The 19,033-nt window shown below is 39.2% G+C and overlaps 1 protein-coding gene across 4 annotated transcripts in view; it reads left to right on the top strand.

Annotated features, from left to right (window-relative positions):
* Positions 1 to 19,033, top strand: part of KNTC1 (kinetochore associated 1) — a 74,059-nt gene that overhangs the window by 53,349 nt on the left and 1,677 nt on the right. For 3 of the 4 annotated variants that reach the window (XM_050924423.1, XM_050924420.1, XM_050924421.1), the window contains exons 45-62: positions 41 to 130; positions 471 to 642; positions 1,051 to 1,109; positions 1,266 to 1,482; positions 3,528 to 3,601; positions 4,555 to 4,765; positions 4,873 to 4,982; positions 5,713 to 5,759; positions 6,473 to 6,551; positions 7,531 to 7,649; positions 9,519 to 9,654; positions 10,396 to 10,491; positions 11,355 to 11,411; positions 12,007 to 12,061; positions 12,154 to 12,217; positions 15,154 to 15,283; positions 16,299 to 16,388; positions 17,625 to 17,770. In XM_050924423.1, the coding sequence (XP_050780380.1) occupies positions 41 to 130; positions 471 to 642; positions 1,051 to 1,109; positions 1,266 to 1,482; positions 3,528 to 3,601; positions 4,555 to 4,765; positions 4,873 to 4,982; positions 5,713 to 5,759; positions 6,473 to 6,551; positions 7,531 to 7,649; positions 9,519 to 9,654; positions 10,396 to 10,491; positions 11,355 to 11,411; positions 12,007 to 12,061; positions 12,154 to 12,217; positions 15,154 to 15,283; positions 16,299 to 16,388; positions 17,625 to 17,770 (1,952 nt within the window). The remainder of the gene's footprint in view (positions 1 to 40; positions 131 to 470; positions 643 to 1,050; positions 1,110 to 1,265; positions 1,483 to 3,527; positions 3,602 to 4,554; positions 4,766 to 4,872; positions 4,983 to 5,712; positions 5,760 to 6,472; positions 6,552 to 7,530; positions 7,650 to 9,518; positions 9,655 to 10,395; positions 10,492 to 11,354; positions 11,412 to 12,006; positions 12,062 to 12,153; positions 12,218 to 15,153; positions 15,284 to 16,298; positions 16,389 to 17,624; positions 17,771 to 19,033) is intronic. The other variant, XM_050924424.1, reaches the window with a different exon arrangement.

The following is a 19,033-nucleotide window of genomic DNA, read 5'->3' on the forward strand; positions in this document are numbered from 1 at the left end:
ATTTGAATCCGTTCTTTTCTTGTTTTATTTCTTTGGACAGCTTGATCCATATGACTATGAAACTATAGAAAATGTACTGAGAGTGATACAAAGAGCTGATGAAAATAGCACAAGTATCCAGCTTAACCAGGTACAGTTAAAAATAAGCAGCTGGTACTTTCTTTATAGCCTCTAGCTCATTCTTTGTTTATCTGTATAGTTTTAAACTAATTCAAACATAGATTCTTGCATTACTCCATTTGCCTAATTCCACTGGTATCAGCTGGAGTTGCATGTTTGTACAGAGGGCAAAATGGATTCAACTAAATAGTGAAGTGTAGCTGTTTCTCACAAGAGGGAAAAAACATTATAGCTATACAGTAATCCTGGCAAAAAATATACCCAAAACTTGTGGGCAGATGTTGAGAGTGGTTTTTTACTTCAGAAAAATAAGTAGTTATGTAACTTTTCTTCCTGTTTTTTTCTTCTAGGCTTTGAGCTTATTGAAACACCTGGAATCCTATAAAAGAACTTCCCCTCCTGTGGATCTGGAACACCAGTATATTTTAGAGCATGTGATTTCCCTGTCTCCAGCTGCTCAAACCAGGCTGCCTTTTCATTTGATATTCTTTAGAACCACGCAGTGTTTCTGGAGTATTATATGTACGATCAGTATTCTAGCTATCTCTGTATATATTGTACTCATTGTACTATCTGTGAGCCTCACAAATCTGCAACCTTTAGTGTATTTATCCTTCCAACACTCCTAGGAAGCATTGTTGCCCCCATTTTACAGAGGGGGAAGCTGTAGCACAGAGAAACTAAGGGTCATTTGATTGCAGTGGGGCTATGACAATTTATACCAACTGAGGACCAGCGCACAAGTGACCTATCCAAGGTTACACAGGGAGTGTATAAAGGAGGATGGAATTTACACCCTAATCAGAGAACCATCCTTCGTCTCAATAGCTTTCTTCATTTAACAAAAAACTTAAATTACTTCATTTCTTAGGGGGAAATTATATTGGGACAGTGTGACTTTTTCTAGCTTATTGTCTGATTTTCTTACAGCTGCAGAGCTTACTGAGGAGTCCTTCCCAACTCTTCTCTTGATTTCCAAACTAATGAAGGTAAGGCTGTGCCTCTGTCTAGGGGGATTTTTATTTCAGAATCATTCATTTTTTTCCTCGGAGAAAAATGCATTTTTTTTCTTTTGAGTGTTGTTGGCCTCACTCTATACATGTCAGACTTAATCAAATTTTAACCTGCACCCAATACTCTTCTAGGTTTCACTGGATACCCTATACATGTCTGCGGCCAGGCATGTCTTTGAAAAAAAATTGAAGCCAAAAGTATTTGAACTAACAAAAGCTGGATGTTCAACAGTGATTAACAAGGAAACTACTAAAACTGTGCAAACCATTCAATCCTATCTGCTATCTATAGTTAATCCAGAATGGGCTGTAGCTATTGCTCACAAGATTGCACAAGAACTTCCAACAGGTATGGTGTGCATGTGCTTGGGGGGTTTTTTGTTTTAAGTTTGATGGGGTTTTTTTGGTTGGGGGGTGAGATGGGCAACTTTCTAGTTTTCTGTGTAGCATTTTTAGAGACTAACCTACATCTAGCCTCCCCAAATAATTTCCCATTTTTGTTCCTAAACCCAGTTTGGGCAAAATGGAAAGATGCCAGTTGCTGAATATAGGTGGAGGTGATGTTTTACATGTTATTTATTTGTTAATAAACATTTATGTTGTCATGCCATAACTTTGCATGGCACTTCAAAGTTTTTTTTTGTTTTGTTTGTTATCTAACCATGTTTCAGACCTGTCAGAATGTGACTGACCCCACTGAATGAAGTAGGTCCAGCTCCCCTCTGCCAGAGCAGGTGCCCCCGTTTGGTCAATTGAGAGGGCAGGCAACACCTGGCGGTTGTAAAGGATCAGGGAGAGAGCCAATGAGGGGACGTCCCTGAAGGAAGTCAGGAGGTGAAATCCTAGTGAGTCAGTTCTGACTAGTTCAGACAGAAAGGGCTGCTGATTGCTACCAGGAGACTGAAAGGTACTGGAAGGAAGTAGAAAGTGTTTCCTGGGTGAAAGGCTGAAGTCAGGAGAGCAGCAAGAGGGATTTGTTGGCTGGCATCCCCAAGCTGGAGAGCCAGGGGAGCAGTGGAGGAGCCTACCTGCTGACCTCTCCAGCATTGGAGAGCTGGACCCAGAGGACCCATGAGAGGGCCAGAGGAGTGAGGGATGCTCTCCTGGTAAAGATGATCTCCCAGCAGAGAGCCTAAGGGGCTTCTTGCATGGAGGAGCAGGGTTGTGTTTCATCTGGAAGGGCTAGGAAGGTTGTCCTGAAAGTGGGAAGGAAGTGAATGGACAAGGCCACCTAGGTGTGGCAGAAGACACCAGGGTTCCACAAAGATGCTTCCCAGAAGGGAAGAGCAGGAGTATACTCCAGCTGGAAGGGCTAGGGTGGCCGTCTTGGTATAAGGACGGGAGAAAACTTACGAATTTCAGAGCTGTGGTGGAGAGTTGGGTTGTGGTGAGAGAGACCAGGGTTGTACGTTTTATGTACCATTCAAACTATGCTGGGAGATGATTACGGAGAGCAGAGACTGCTAGGAATGAACAGAGTCCTGGGATCTGGCACTGAGACTGCAGCTCGGAAGGGGTGGGAGTAGTCTGCTAAGCAGGAGAGACCCTGAACAAGCAGGGGAATGACAGCTCTCCAGGCAGAAAAGCGTAGGAGTAGGAAGAGGAACATCTGTTTGTGAACTGTAATTTGGGACTTTGAGTTTTCATTTGAGTTTATTTTCTGTAAATAAACCCAGGCTCCCAGGAGGGGTATTTTGACCACAGAAAAAGTAGTCTGTGTAAGGGGCCCTGAAGGAGTGAAACAGAGGCAGGATGTCAGAGTGACCTCTGACCCTAAGAGTCCTCAAATAAATGAGACTAGACAAAGAAAAGGGGTAGAGAAAAAAGGGACAAGGGTTACACAAATCACTGCGAGTCTTCTTTGTGTTCTGATATTTTGAAGTCAAGACAGAGGTGGAGTGGCAAATGCAGAAGTGGAAGTCAGTGGTGGAAAGCAAAGTGAAAAGTTACATTTTGGGAAGAGTTAGAGACTTATCTTGCTATTAAATTTCTATTAGATTAGGGTTGTTCATAGGATTTAAACAAGTATAAGGCTAAAAAGCTAAAATCTGGTACTGATTACTTACCAGAATAATTGTAAGTCCTAATTTTTAGAGTCTTGAAAGGAAATATTCCAGCAGGCCTAAAGTGTTTAAACCAATGACCTTGCGTCTCATTTATGTTTTAGCTATACATGTAAGATAATTTTCCATCTTTTCTTGCTAAGGAAAACTGATCGAAAACTCGATCAAGAGAACCTTAACAGTTAGCTTGTAAACATTTTCTTAATATTCTAAACTAGATGCTTTTGAACCCCAAGAGAAGGGAGCAAAACATTTTAAACAGGTTACTCTATGTACCATAGAAGGGATTTGTGAAAACATATTTATTATTCTTTACTGTTTTCTTTTTAAGGGCCTGACCAGATTCAGGCATTGAAATTCTGTCTCTATTTAGCTGAGAAATGGCTAACAAATACTACAACCAAGGTAATGACACCAGATCCACAGGACATACCTGAATATATAGAGATGATAATTTTTATGTTTTTTTGTTTTGTTGTAATTTGGATGATAAAGTGTGCATCATATCAAAGCAAACCACATCATTCAAATAAAAAAAACCCCCACAATATAAAGAATAAAACCCTTTTTATATAAAGTGCACCAATGGAAAGTGACTGGAAAAAATGGCATCTACAACAGAATTACTCTCTGTCCAATTGTCATTTATCTGTCATTTCCTAACAAATATGGGTTATGGGTTGGGTTTTTGTCTGTTGGGGGAGGATTCTCATACTTTCCTATTTAACTGCATTTCCTTTTATTAATTTGGTTCCAATGCAGAACCTTTACTGCTGATAGATTCTTTCTAGCATGCACATCCCTAACTCGACTCTCAGATTCCAGGCCGAATTTCTAGGCTGGCAGTTGGGGACAGAGGAGGGAGGGGAAAACTTGCTGTGGAGTCAGTGAGACAATGAACATAAAACATTACAGTGAGATTTTTCAGAGATTCAAATTAGATTAGAGCCACTCTTAAATTGAAGGTTTATTTTGCTTGCTAGGCTTATAGCTGAACCTAAGTTTTCTTCAGCTTTATCCAAACTCTTTCCCATAAGGTTTCTTATCTACTATTACATATAGACATTTGCTGGTGTTTCCACAGTGCTCATTATTGTCCAAGGACACTGGCAATGAATAATATCACTCAAATCATTAAACTACTGTTACATCCCTAACAGCTGCTCCAGAGAGCTGTCTCTCTGCTTGGCACATAAAGGTCTAGAAACTCAGAAGGAAATATTACAAAAGCAATAGGCTTTACACACTAGTTAAATGTTCAACTGTTACATCAGACTGAATGTTATAGTGAATAGTCAACATTTTTTTAAAAGTCTCTAAATGGAAGGAAGTTTACAAATGTCACTATTTTGATAAAGGATGAATCACACGAAAAAGCTGAAGTACTGCTGAAGAAGTTACGTATGCAGTATCAGAGATCAGCCACAGAAACTGTGCTAATAACCCACAAATTAAGCACCGCAGAGCATCTGAAACTTACTGGAAAGCCAGCAAATCTTATCGTTTTACTCTATGAGCACAGCAGCATAAACCAAAGGATTCAAAATCCAACGAACAGAGATTATCCAGGTTAGTAAACTTTCTCTAGTAAATTTCTGAGGGGCAAAATGGATATAATTTACAAATGAATCTTGCTGAGGGTTTTTAAAATAAATTTGCATTTTCTATATATGTAGATATTCATGCAGCAGCTAAGGAAATAGCTGAAATTAACAACTTGGATATGAACAAAATCTGGGATAAATTGCTTGAAAAATGGCTGTGTCCAAATATACCAACAGATGAAGTAAGTAGGGAATGAGCTTTATATTTTATAGAAAACTGTTATTCTCAGCTCTTCACAAACCAGGGTTGTGAGCATTTCAGAAGAGAGAGCTGTGCAATGCATCTAAAACAGACTTCAGGCCAACTTCATTTCAATGTCTTTTTAGGTCTTTCCAGTCAATTATGCCTGATGAGAACAATTTGAAATGTCTTTCCTTGTACTCTGTATAGAGATCAGAACCCTCATTCTCTCGTCTGGTTGTTAGTTCTCTTTAGTGCAGATCCCAGGAAAGGTAGGGAATAGTAAAGATGGCTTTACACATCCTTGAGCTTAGAGCCATCTTGGGGGTAATACAGCTCTCAGTGCATGTTAGAGCAGTGTTGGGGTTGATTGTCCAATACTCTGTACTGCATGTCCTTCCCAAGCAAATGGATGGACAGGGAGAAGGAATGGTGAACCTTTAGCTTCAGCATCCCTTGTCCCCAAAACATCGGCCAGCAAAGTGAAGAGTAATTAGCACTTAATGAAGCGATAGCATATATTTTGGAGCAACAAGGAGTAGAGCCGAATAGGAATTGTGACAGAGGCAAAATTTTATTTCCAGTGCTCTGTCTGGGGTGGCACAGCTGTGCACAGCCCTTTACACAGGATTTGAATAAAGGCTCAATCTAGCCTTTGAATGATTTTTTCCATTCAAAACCTGCAAGTTAAAATAATTCCGTAACTACTTTTATCCACTTCTGCTTTATAGAAAACTCAGAGCTTTGGGGATATACAGGAAGATGAAGAACTCAGGAGGTATATTTGTCTTATGATATATAGTCAGCTTTTGTTAACTTAAGTTTTTAAAGATCTTTGGCTTCCCAGCAGATAAAACACAATACTGTAGCCCCTAATCAGGCAAAACTCCCATTGGCTATAATGGGACACTGGCTTAGGCAAGGGATGTAGTATTGAGCCCACAGTACTGTTGTGTTTTTAAACATGATCCTGCTGATAAGGTGCGGAAATGGGCTGTATGTTGGATTTGGCTGAACAGATGGCACTTTCATATAGTTACTTCATTACAAGTTACAGAAGCTAGATTGTTGCCTCTTTAAAACTTTCTCAAAACTAGTTTGTAAGACTGCCACATAGTGCAAAATCAGAGTGGGCAGTCATTGTTCTCTAACACCAGGGAAATGGAAAAGCACTATGTTGCACATCTTGTATTATCCCATCTGTATTTTCTCTGAACGCAAGGCTTGAATCTTCAGATACTTATTCCCTCAGGTAGTCTCATTCGTAATGAAACTACATGTGAGATTAAGCACTATGCATGGAAGTAAGGGTTTCCATGACTGGGCCCATAGTTTTGTCATCATATACGCTGTAGGCCATATCCATAATCTAGGGTTAATCCATATCTCATATTGAATATATTTATGTCTGGAATAAAATGAATATGCTGTATTATAATGCAAAGTCTATGCAACGCTGTACTTTTATTAAAAACAAATGATATTTTACAGAGTTGTATATCTACTTCAACCACGCCCAATGGATTACAGCTCAAGAATGCTTTTTGCAATTACAACATCTGCCACATCTGTAAGTTTAGAGACTACTTTAAAAAAACACTTAATAGAGATTTCCCATCTTTATTATACTTTAATGAATCTGTTTAAAGGAATTCGTGTTAAATATGAGGCTTTGTAACTTGCTTTAGCACAGGGGTTCTCAAACTGGGGGTCGGGACCCCTCAGGAGGTCGTGAGGTTATTACATGGAGGGTCGTGAGCTGTCAGGCTCCACTCCAAGCCCCTCTTTGCTTCCAGCATTTATAATGGTGTTAAATGTATAAAAAAGTGTTTTTAATGTATAAGGGGGGTCACACTCAGAGGCTTGCTATGTGAAAGGGGTCCACAGTACAAAAGTCTGTGAACCCCTGCTTTAGCATATGCACATAACTTATTCAGTTTTATACTTAAGATTTTTCTCTTTTGGTGTGAAATCCTGACTTCATTTAAGTCAATGGGAGTTTTGCCACTAACTTCATTCATGGCCAGAAGTTCACCCTTGAATTCCAGGACTTTGAACTATTGCTGATTGATCTCACCTTTGGGTGGTATCAGGACTAACTTTAAGAGCACTTGATTAGGTAGCTTTATAGTGCACTAAGCTATTGGCTCACGTTTTCTTAGTGGGGGAAGGGAACTCCAACCCGACAGTTAAAACAACTGCGGTTCCCCCTCCACTTTACAAGAACCAGCAGTCCATGCAAATTTAAAAAAAAAAAAAAAAAATACAACAGGCCATAACTATTTCATCTCTACTGTAACATTCTAAAAGCCTGGAAAATCAGATGGGCCCAGCAGTGTGCATTGAAGTTCAACAAATAGTTTAACTGGACAACAAATTCTTATAGTTTGAAAGGAAACCTGTCCAAGTTAATCTGCACAACATTTGTGCTAAACCGAGCCCACGAATGGTAGACTGAATATGTAAGTTATTTAAAAAAAAAAAATCCTGTTTTTGTTACTGTTCAGCAAATAGGTGTACTTTACCAATAACCATCTTTTATCTTTCAGCCTATTGGTGTAAACCAGTTGACATTTGCCCAGAGAAGCAGAGCTCTTAAGTGTCTGATCTACTTAGCAGATGCAGATACAGTTGAATCACTGTTTAAGAAACCCATTGAGAAAGTAAAGTAAGCTGAATATTTTTCCAATGAAATTTATTCCAGTGAAATCCTACTATGCGTCCATAAACCTCTTAGAACAGCACTTTTGCTGATTTTTTTAAATTAATTTGCTTTCCTTTTTCTCCTCCATTTTTTAACTTATTTCAAAAGCACACACTGTATCTTCTTGTATGTATCATACAATACTGCATAATAGTAGTGCCCATTTTTTACTCTGAAAGTGACTTAGAAATTTCTATGATGTCTGTGCTAGGGCATGAAGCCAATTTTTAACTACTTTATTTGCAGTGATTAGGGTTATTTCTGTAATATTTGAAGCATTTTCTCTCACCATCTATGGGCCTTATGTTCAGTCCCTTTAGGAGTCTTGTCTTGGGTACACACCTTCTCCTTAGTCAATAGACACTAAATTTGGGTATTTTGGCAGTATATTTGCCTCTGCAGAAAAATTATGAGTAATTGTAATTCTTTTAAGGTATTATCTCCTGTAGAGCCACCCTCTCCAACTCCTCTTGAGAATTTGGATTGTGGATTTTATAATTAATCTGGGGCAAGAGCCCATTTTATCCATAGAAACTTATGTCTAGAATGCATAATGCTGTGTACCTACACGTGTCTGTAATTCTATTCACCTCTGTGTGAGAGTGTGATTCTCATGTAAGAGTTACAGTAAGTTTTTAGTCACTAGTGATATTTTGAACTACCCATCCTTCTGTGATGTTCCCCTCTGGTGTTATCTGGACCAGCAATCTGCTAGGTCACGCCAATCCTTGACTCTGGGAGCCAGCCTTACCCTGCTCTGCTGTGAGAACCCCCACTCCTAGGCTGTTCACACACAGCCTCTGGCATGTAAGCTGCTCCTTGAATTGGCCAACCGAATGACACTAGCCAGTATCTCCGGTCCCAGACACAACCCTAGGAATCTCTGTCTTCAGTGCCCAGTTATGCCCGCTGGACGCTGCAAGCTTATATGAGTTTGTCATTTTAACAAAGAAATTGATATGTACCAGGCTTTTTTTATCCCAAGCAGAGCCTCTGACACACTTCAGACCAAACACACTGCTTCAGGTAGAATAAACAAACACGTTTATTAACTATAAAGATAGATTTTAAGTGATTATAAGTCAAAACATAAGTCAGATTTGGACAAGTGAAATAAAAGCAAAACACATTCTAAGCTGATCTAAACACTTTCAATGTCCTTACAAATTTAGACGCTTCTCACCACAGGCTGGCTGGTTGCTCTTCAGCCAGGTTCTTTCCTTTGATCAGCACTTCAGTTGCTTGATGTGGTGTCTGTAGATGTAGGTGGAAGAGTGAGAATGAGCATGGCAAAGTCTCTCCCTTTTATCATATTCTTTCTTCCCTCTTGGCTTTGCCTCTTACCCCCTTCAGAGTCAGGCCTCATTGCCATTCCAAACTGACCAAAGGAAGAGGGGGTGACTCCCTCGAGAGTCTAACATTCTTTTGTTGCTGCCTAGGCCAGCATCCTTTGTTCCTCTGAGGCATGAAATTATAACCTATAACATCACTATAACAACCATGCTCAGTGCATGATGAACCTGCTGAAGACACCTAACATGACAAACTTTGCATTGGATACCACACAATCATTTTATAAAGATGAACCTGGGTTCGTAGGGTGCTCTCCTGAGGTACAGAGCGTCACACCTTCTCATTGCACAGTATCTGAATAATTACTAGAAAAATGTTGTGTCCAATAAATTTGCTTTCATAAGACTATAGTTGATATTGGTATTGTCTCTTCTTTTTTAACCAATAGTGCATTAAATTAGTTTTATCCTAACCGGTAAGAACTACATGGACTATAAAACAGCTGTCACTGTAAGTATCACAACTCTTCTGTTTTTGCAGGTATTTTCTACAATGCTTCATTTATCTGGCAGAGTTGGAAAGACTGAACATTCCATACACCTATGAATCCTTTCACAGGAGTCCTAAAGAAGGAATGATTAAGGGACTGTGGAAAAACCATAGCCACGAACCCACGGTATGATTGAGAGAGTAAATTTGATGGTGTATGTGGGTGAATAATCATATTATACATTTTGTGTGTGTGCGCATGCCTACATACTGTGTGTTTTGTATATTTTTAGGCTTTAGTTGCCTGCTGATATTTTTTTAAGAGGCCTTGAAAAATATACATAATTTCACAGTGTAAAAATCTATTCTATTTTAATGGTACAAATATCAAAGGATGACAGGTGTATATACCTTTTGAGCAACTGTTAGTTATCTGACTATGCTAAATTGGCAGTGGAGCCTTAGCTATAACCTGTTACACTTCATTTTTAATTTTTTGTTTGACATCCAGCGATTTGTTGCGTTAAAATATCCAGTGCTGCATTTACAACTTTAAAAAGTCAAGTTAATGAATAAATGAGGATAAGACAGAGAGGCAAGTTTTAGCGGAGAAATTATTACATGTGCAGAAAGGATACTATCCTACGGAGGAAAGTTTCAGTTACAGTACTTCTGTTTTTATATCCATAAGATGGAAATGGTCAGATCTTCAGCAGAGGGGCATAGTTCAAAATATGGAAATAAGAGAGCAAATGGGGTAATGGAAGAAACACAAACACATCGAATAAAACATGGGGATTTTTAAATATGCTAACATCCTGTTTGTGTGTCTAAACCAACTTTGGGGATATATCATCTAGAAAACTACAGAGGATTCTAAGATAATGTAATTTAATGAAATAATTCAGTTTGTTTTGTTTTGCTTTAGGCTGCCAGACTGGTGACTGAACTTAGCTTAGAATATAAAGTGTATGATCCTCAACTCTGGAGTGGCTTACTGCAGAAGCTACTTGGTTTCAATATGGTAAGGAACTTTTAGGAAATATTTGAAACATACTGTTCCGTAGCAACATTAAAGAGATGCTACATTGGGGCAACTCTGTATGCAAGCAAATGCAAAACAAAACACACACTAGGCATATCAGCCTCTGATTGCTAAACAGTGAAATTAAAATGCATGTTACACAAACTTACTGGGCTTGTGTAGGGAACAGTTGGCATGCTGCAAGCTGGGGTATAAATTTACACGCTAACATGCTGCACCCTAACTTTCCATGTGGACCCTGCTACTGTGTTCTAAAAGTTCCCTAGTGCTCTTTGATATATGCTTATTTCAAAGTGGAATACATCAGAGTGCACTAAGAAACTTTAGTGCACAGTGGTAGGGGCAACACAGCTAGCTAGCATGTAGCTGCTGTAGATTTACATCTCAGCATGCTACACAGTTTATCACTGTGGGTTATTGCTGTCTTAGCTGTGACTGATTTTTTGTGCTGTTAGTAGTGAGAATTTTTAAAGCTTCAAGGGGTTTTGTACTTGTTTTTTAATTTATCGTGTGAAAACTTGAGCAGAACCATTCAAGATCTACATTATGAATTTTGGAAAATGACTCCTTTCAAAGTTAGTTGTAGGAGTGTATTTTGTTACACACCACCAAATACAGACATAATTAATGAAATGTTACATTCAGCTTATTGAGATGCAGGATACATTGATAACATTCTTAATTTTGTAATACAAAATATTAATGTTTGCTAGGGTTATCCAATTTAGGAACTGCAAATTCACAATTTAATGTTAAGAGCATAAGTATAATTTAATCCTGTAGGTTCTTGTATAAATCTACAAAATACTAAGACATTTTGTAATGGAATAATTGTTTTTCAGATTCATTATCTCAGGAAAGTTTTGATAGCAATTACTGGGGTTCCTTCATTATGGCAGGTATGTAAATCTCTTATGAATTTGCTCTGTGCCTCAGTTCCTCATCTAAAATGGTATAATGATACTTTCCTTTTTGTAAACAGTTTTGTCAACTGTTCATGGAAAGTGCTAGACACAAATACTCCATAATAAATGGTACCAAATTTTATTGCCATTAGATGTAATAGTTGTTTTCTACTGTAGTGTAAGATTGTGTCATTGCTTCCTTTATTAGACCCTTATTTTGAGGGATTTGTAAAGTGGTGGTAATGTTATTTTGTCTAGGTCAATCCTGCAAAGTCACAAGTATGGTAAAGACTAACTAGGAGGTCTGAGATTTATTTAGTGTTTTTTATTTAGTGCCATTGCCTCTGGGAGACATGGAGTTTGAAAAAAAATATAGGACTTAGACACTAGCCTTAGAAGGCAAACACCCAAGAACCCAATGTTCAAAATCTTACAGCTTAAATTCTATAATATAGAATATAATAATGGATATTACCTTAGTCCAAAGTTGAGTTGTTCAAAAAAATGAATGTCAGTTTCCAAAATTCCATATTGTGCTGGCTTGTGAATGTTATAGGTGTTGTTTTAAAAATATATTTATTTTCAATAGATTCCTAACTTTAGCCGAGCTTGGAGAAGTGTAATTCTGGCACCATTTCTTGCAGGTAGGTTTATCCTTAGCTCTCTTTCATGGTTGTGTAATAATATGGCAGTACTGTATTTTAGTTTGTCAATATCTCCTTTCTTTTTTTCTCAGCTTCTTGTCCGCCAAGTCCTAAGCAGTTAGAGGCATGCTGTGAATGTTTTGTGGTTCTACTGAAGTAAGTAAATGTTGCATCCTGCATTTGGTTGGAAGATTGGAGGTGGAAAATACTGTGTGAGAGATTCTCACCCCTCCTCCAACACTTTGCACCCAGTAAAAGGCTGAATCAGTGTAAAGAAACTCTAAAAGCCCTGGATCTGACTGGGGGAAATCCCTGTGGTGCAGGAACTAAGACAGACAGCCCCCTTCTCTGCAGATTTTTAGGGGGCAGGGCCCAGTGCACAGTGCTGTAGATTCTTGACAGCACTGCTGTCCATAGGCAGCCAGGGACATGTACCAAAAGTTAGACAGCCACTCACAGCATCTAAATTACACCAGGGCCTGCTCCAGCCCCTGGAGAAGCCCGGTGTCTGGACAATCCAAAGCTCACTTAAAGCTACTTAGCCACCCTGTCCCTTCCACTGGGCTGTGCGTTCTGTGCTGCCTTTAGAGGCGCATCATAGAATCTTACTCTAAAAGTGCAATCAATCATAAAAAGTGTTTGTTTATGAGCATAAAGTGCATGAGAAACTTCCCAGGCCATTAGTTTATAACACAAGAAAAATGTTAAATAGAAAGATCATGTTGATGTATCTTCTTATAGAGAATAAACATGACATTTTAAGTATTAGCACTAAAAATCAAACACAGATGTATATACGCAAAGTTAATCTATCCAAAATCGAGTTGTGTATGCATAAATGGTTCGTTCTCCCTCATTTGTATCAGTCTACATTCTAATGAAGTCCTACAATTTTGCCACAGCTAGTTGTAGAAATTCTTGTGGCGACTTCAACAAAATAGTACCTAGCTCTTTTTAAAAGCACTATGTTTACTTATGGAAGTGTGCTTGCTTATGCTCGGTAGTAATTCTGTCTTGCATTTGAAGAAGATAGAATAGCACAGTGGTTCTCAACTTTATTTTACCCCGGGACCCCTAAACTTAAATAGACAAACCTGCAGATCCACAACTCCTCCCTCATTAATTTGTTTCTTTAATAGTTATCACAAATATTACTATAGAGAAATTATTTGAACAGATCAACAAAAAACACAGCAAATTAAAATACTGACAGCTTACCTGATACTAATGATAAAATACAGCAATGCTAGGTGATATATAGAGGTATTTAGAGGGTGCTCGAGGCATGACCCCCCATATCCCGACACATGTTGCCTCTGGTAGGGACCAATCAGTTCACAGACCTCCTTGATTGTACTGGTGGGCCCCTAAGGGTCTGCAAAGCACTGCAACAGCAATGTTTACAATAAATATTGGTGTGACTGCAATAGCAGCAGAAAAGAAAGGAGATTCAAGCCATGGTTCTAAATTAGAGCACTGGTATATGTAGTTTTACTATATTAGAACAATATTCTAGGCAGAGCTGATACTGCTGCTTAATTTACACTTAAGGTTGCCTGACAGTTCCCATTGTCAGATCCTGTTTTCATTTGCTTTAACTCTGCCAAACTTTAACCATTCAGGCTGAAATTTCCCATGCTGGGTGTATGCCTTAAAGTCTCAGCCAAAATGGTTCAGCTATTTCTGAGAGTATGATTAGGGGAAAATGCATTGTTTGCCCATGTTCAAACGTTTTTAAAATGCTCTAGTGCTTCCATGCTTTGGTGCTGGAACTTCAAATTTAGCAGGAAAGCAGTCATCCTAGCGTCAGGTATGTGCCTTTTGCCCACTCTGTGAACATCTGTCCAGATTTGCAAAAGTTATAATCCCCTGGAAAAAATCCTAGATCGCACAAACTCAGATTTGTTTGGCAGTTAAATTCTGTAAAGATTCTATCTGCACTGAGCATGCTTCAGAACAGAGGTGCTAGAGCTCAGCAGGACTTTTTTCCCTGACAGTTGCTCCTCCCAGCTGCCAAAGCACCTGACCTGAGAGCAGGAAGACTCTCCTGTGCTCTGCCAGTTTTCTGGTGCTAAGGCATTGTGGAGGAGGATAAAGAAGCAGCCACACTGGAATGCAGAGGGGTGAGAAATGGCAGGAGGGCCTATAACCACTAGAATATGCTGCTTTGTAGAATCTGGAATTGAAAGCAGAAGTCCTCAGTCTCCACGTTCCCCTGCTGTCAGCAAATAGCTGTGAAATCCACTGGCAAAATGTTTCATCCCCACTTAGTGAGTGGTCCACATAGAGAGTATCAGCCTACTGCTTTTACTAGTTACTCCCACTAGCTCATGTGTTACCGGTCTGTGCCATGGAACTAATGTTCTGACTTCTACTGATGACCCATGTTGGGGGTCAGAATAGAGTCACATGACAGCATAGATTTGGGTTTTTTTTTTTAATCCATTACACATGAACTATGTTTGACTTTGCAACCTTAATGTTCTTTTAACAGTTTTTTAAAATGCAATATTATATAATGTATGGAGGTCAATGTATACAATAAATATTGGCGTGACTGCATTTTTAATTATGTGGATTAGTATTTGAGGGATAAAAGCAAAAAGTGACATAAGGAAGGGGAGGGAAATGTGTGTTTGGCTTTTTCCCCCTTGCAGACATTTTTTAAAAAGCATTCTTACCTGACAGAGAGATGATGTATTACATACATCTGCAGTTTTGGTAACTTCCCTAATTTGCCCCCATTAATTTCTGAATTTGCAGCATGTTATTGATCTAATAATACCTCACTGAAGCAGCAGATGCTATTTAACAACCTATTTCTGTTAATTCACTGGAGAAATGGGGGGTAGTGGGGCACATTAGCATGGACTGTGTACTCCCTTCATCTGGTTGTATGGGGTTCATCAGAGCTGAATGAGACAACAAACATTAAATGCAATTGTTAATTGCTAATATAAAAATACCCTTTTTAAGCAACTAGTAAATAATGTAGGTATAAAGCCATGCAACCCTGGAATTAATATAAGCTTTCTCTCAAAAATCTGAAGAAAAGGATAAGTATATTAATTAAGACACCTCCCCATCTGAAGGTGTCCTGTTCTAGCTGATCTAGATATAATTGGAATTGCAAGGCAATATGCACAGTTGGACCTTACAGCTTTTGCTCTGGGATGCTTGCTGCTGATTCCCCAGACTGAGAAGAGAGAGCAACACATTCAGGTAAGCAGTGGTTTACATTTCTATGCACCTGAGCTGGCAAAAAGGCTCACAAAAGGAAGGCATGGAGCTTATTGCTCATGGGAAATACATATTAATCTGCTTCTTGCATCAGTACTGAGAATTTACATTAACCAAAACTAAATGTTAGATTTCAACACCTGCTTACGGTGAACAGAATGTGAAGAAAAGTAACCCATGTGCAGAAGCAATTAAAATTGATGCTACTGTGATAATGTTCAGTGTGATTATAGTGAGATTAGTCCCATGTAAGATATAAAATAGTGCTGTGAAGCCTTAGTTCAGACAAATTTGTTGCCATTATTTTTAAAACTTGTAATCTGCCTAATAGTTTAGTTTTCCTTAATATGAGACACTTGACACCTTTGTCCCTCTTTAGAATGAACACTTGATGTGAGCATCTCACATGTTGTGACCCATACCTTTCTTTGCATTAAAGCTGTGTCCCAGCTGCCAATTTGTATCTTCACTATTCCCTTTCCCTTCTCTCAGCATTTGTTCCTATGGAGTAAAGGAGGAGGATGGAGTGAAAGCTTCATGGGGCCCTGTACGCTGCTCCTACAACTACCAAGATAGCACTGGCAGTACTAATACATGCATTTTTAATTTATCTATTGATATGGCACAATATTAATTTGTGAATACATCTACAAGGTTTAGTTTGTCTACATTTTACAAATGCTTGTCTATTTTTAGTTTCACAAATTTTTAAATTGTATTTCTTTATGCAATTTTTTTTTCTTTTGTGGAGAGAGAAATTTCTTAGCTCAGTTTCCCACAATGGAGTAAATCCTAACTGTTGACCGCAAGTGTATAATAAATTCTGCTGTAGAACATGTTGCAGGAATTAATCAAAACAAAAGCTTTTAAGCAAATAGTATGCACTGAAACCAAACAATTTCTCATTTGTGCAAGAAGTTTCAAAACATTTGTTCCTATGAGAATTTTTAGACTATAAAATTCTGCATATGTTTAATGTCAAACTAATTTTTCCAAGGGTTTCCTATCTTCATGTAACCCAGAGACTGTCCTACAGCAAGTAGATGAACATATGAACACTGGTGAAGTAGCAGGCTTTGCATCACAGGTAAATAAACTAATGTAATCTCCTTATTCATAGACTTTAAGAGGAGAAGGGGCCATTAGACCATCTAATCTGACCTGTGTATCTCAGGCTATTAACTTTCACCCAGTTACTCCTATGTTGAGCCCAAAAACGTGTCTGGCTAAAGCCTATTTTCTAGAAAGGTATCCAGTCTTGATTTTGAAGACAGCAAGAGATGGAGAATCCCACCACTTCCACTGTGAGTTTGTTCCAGTGGTTAGTCACTCTGTTAAACTTGTGCCCTATTTCTAGGTTGAATTTGTCTGACTTCAGCTTCTAGTCACTGGTTTTGGTTATGCCTTTCTCTGCCAGATTAAAGAGCCCTTTAGTACCCAGTATTCTTACCTTGTGAAGGGATTTATACACTAATCAAGTCACCTCAATTTTTCTTTGATAAACTGACCAGACTAAGCTCTTTAATGCTCACTGTAAGGCATTTTCTCCAGCCCTGGAATTATTTTTGCAGTTCTTCTGCACCCTGTCCAATTGTTTATGGGGTTTTTTAAGAAGTAGACGCCAGAACTTTATGCATTATTCCAGAAGCAGTCACACCAATGCCATATAGAAAGATCACCTCCCTACTTATTTCTCCCTCATTTACACATCCAAGGATTTTACCAACCCTTTTTGCCACCGTTCAGCAAGTTATCCTTAATAAGATGGTGACAAAGAAAAACACAAATTTGATGCACTGTTAGTACACTTTGTCAGTTACTAAAATAAGTCAGTAGTAGTTGTAAGGAAATAAATTTTTGCAGTCTGTCAATTATTCTGTAATTGACTCACTGACGACTATGATTACACAATGCTATTCTGTAGCACACTCCATGTATGGAGGGCAACATTGTTTGAAGAATAGCTAACTGTCAAATCAGTTGTATGGTACTAACTAAACACAGCAAGACTCTAACCAAACAAAACTGCTAAGAAGAGCTCTGTAACTGTTTTTCTGGCTCTGTCTGACTCACTGTGGATGAGTTTACTTAATTTCCCTATCTGAGACACAAGAATATTTAATCCTCAAATCATCCTACCTTCTTTATAAGAGAGCTTATATTTTCAAAGTGCTGTAAAAACATTAACCCTAATCACCTTATATGAGACTCAAGTGGGAAAATGCTAGTAGGCTAGACTCTTGACAAACAAATAAGAGCTCAGTATAGGAAAATTAATTTAATTGTATCTACAATATTTAAATAACTCTTCTGCCACTTTCAGATTAGGTGTTTAATTCTGGACAACATCATAAACGAGAAACAATATGAACGATTTTTTAAAACAAAATACTTCCCATTACTGAAGCTACAAGTGATGAACACTCACAGAGTGAAAGAATTAGTGGATTACCTTGCCAACAAGAGCTGGTAGGTTAACAAGATGTAGTATGGTGGTGCACGGTAGATACAATTAGAAAAAACTCCTATGGAAGTTAGAATCTTACAGTATTTACTGTAGCTTTTTCTATTTACTAGGACTCTAGTGACTTACCAGCAGCACACAGTATCCAAGAGTTTTACAAGCACTGACAATGAAATGTTTTTTCTTTAAGGTGACTAAGAAATCCTCCATGGTCCCTGGCAAGCTACTTACAATGCTGGGGGCTTTGTTTGAAAGTAATGGATCAGTTATTTGGTAAAGTTATTTGTTACCAAACTTCAGGAGTTGGCATTTTGCTCCTTGACTCAGTAAGACTTGGACAGGTATTCTATTGGGATGGAAAGAGTAAGCTTACTGAAAGTTCCACAGAGCAGTAGTTTTCAAATTGCGGACTACGAAACAGCATATTGAGCTGACTGGTCACATGGGACTGGCTCTCTAGGGGGTTTTTTATGGAATTTAGCAGCGGTAAACAAATATTTACTCTCCCGGATGAGCAACTGTACTTGCCACTATGTTGTTTTGTGATCACAAATCGATACGGCTGCGTGTCTGTCATGGATTCCGTGACTTCCACAGCAGCTGGCTCCGAAACTGCCCAAGCAGCCCCAGGCCCAGTCTCAGGCCACCACGAACCCTCCCCCTCAGTAGCAGTTTAGGTGTGGGAGGGAGCTCAGGGCTGGGGCAGAGGGTTATGGTGTGGGGCGGCACTTACTTCAGAGTAGCTTCCTGGAAGCGGCAGGCATGTCCCTGCAGCTCCTAGGTGGAGGAGCCAGGGGGTTCTGCACACTGCCCCTGCCTGCTTGCACTCGTGGGAGGGGGCAGCGTATCAAGCCACACATACACACACACACACCCACCCCCCTCCGACCTTCCCTCCCCCTAGGAGCTGCAGAGACATGTCAGCCGCTTCCAGGGAGCTGCGCAGAGCCAGGTAGGGAGCTTGCCAGCCCCACCAACCCTCCTGTTTCCCCCAGCACCAGCAGGGGTCCCGGGTCACCACCCCAGAGCCTAAGGCCGCTATCCCGGGCCACCACCCCAGGGCCCAAGTTTTAGTTAGGGCTATATAGTCATGGGCTGTGAATTTTTGTTTTCTGCCTGTAACTTGTCCATGACTTACTAAAAATACCCATGACTAAAACTTAGCATTACACATGGATAGAAATCCACTGTAAGTCTAAACTACTGGTATGGGTATAGTAGTTGTTGGCTTTACGTAAATAGCTAGGTTTTAGGGAGACCTTTTTCCC

This window comes from Gopherus flavomarginatus, chromosome 15, assembly GCF_025201925.1.
Source record: "Gopherus flavomarginatus isolate rGopFla2 chromosome 15, rGopFla2.mat.asm, whole genome shotgun sequence".
Lineage (NCBI taxonomy): Eukaryota > Metazoa > Chordata > Testudines > Testudinidae > Gopherus > Gopherus flavomarginatus.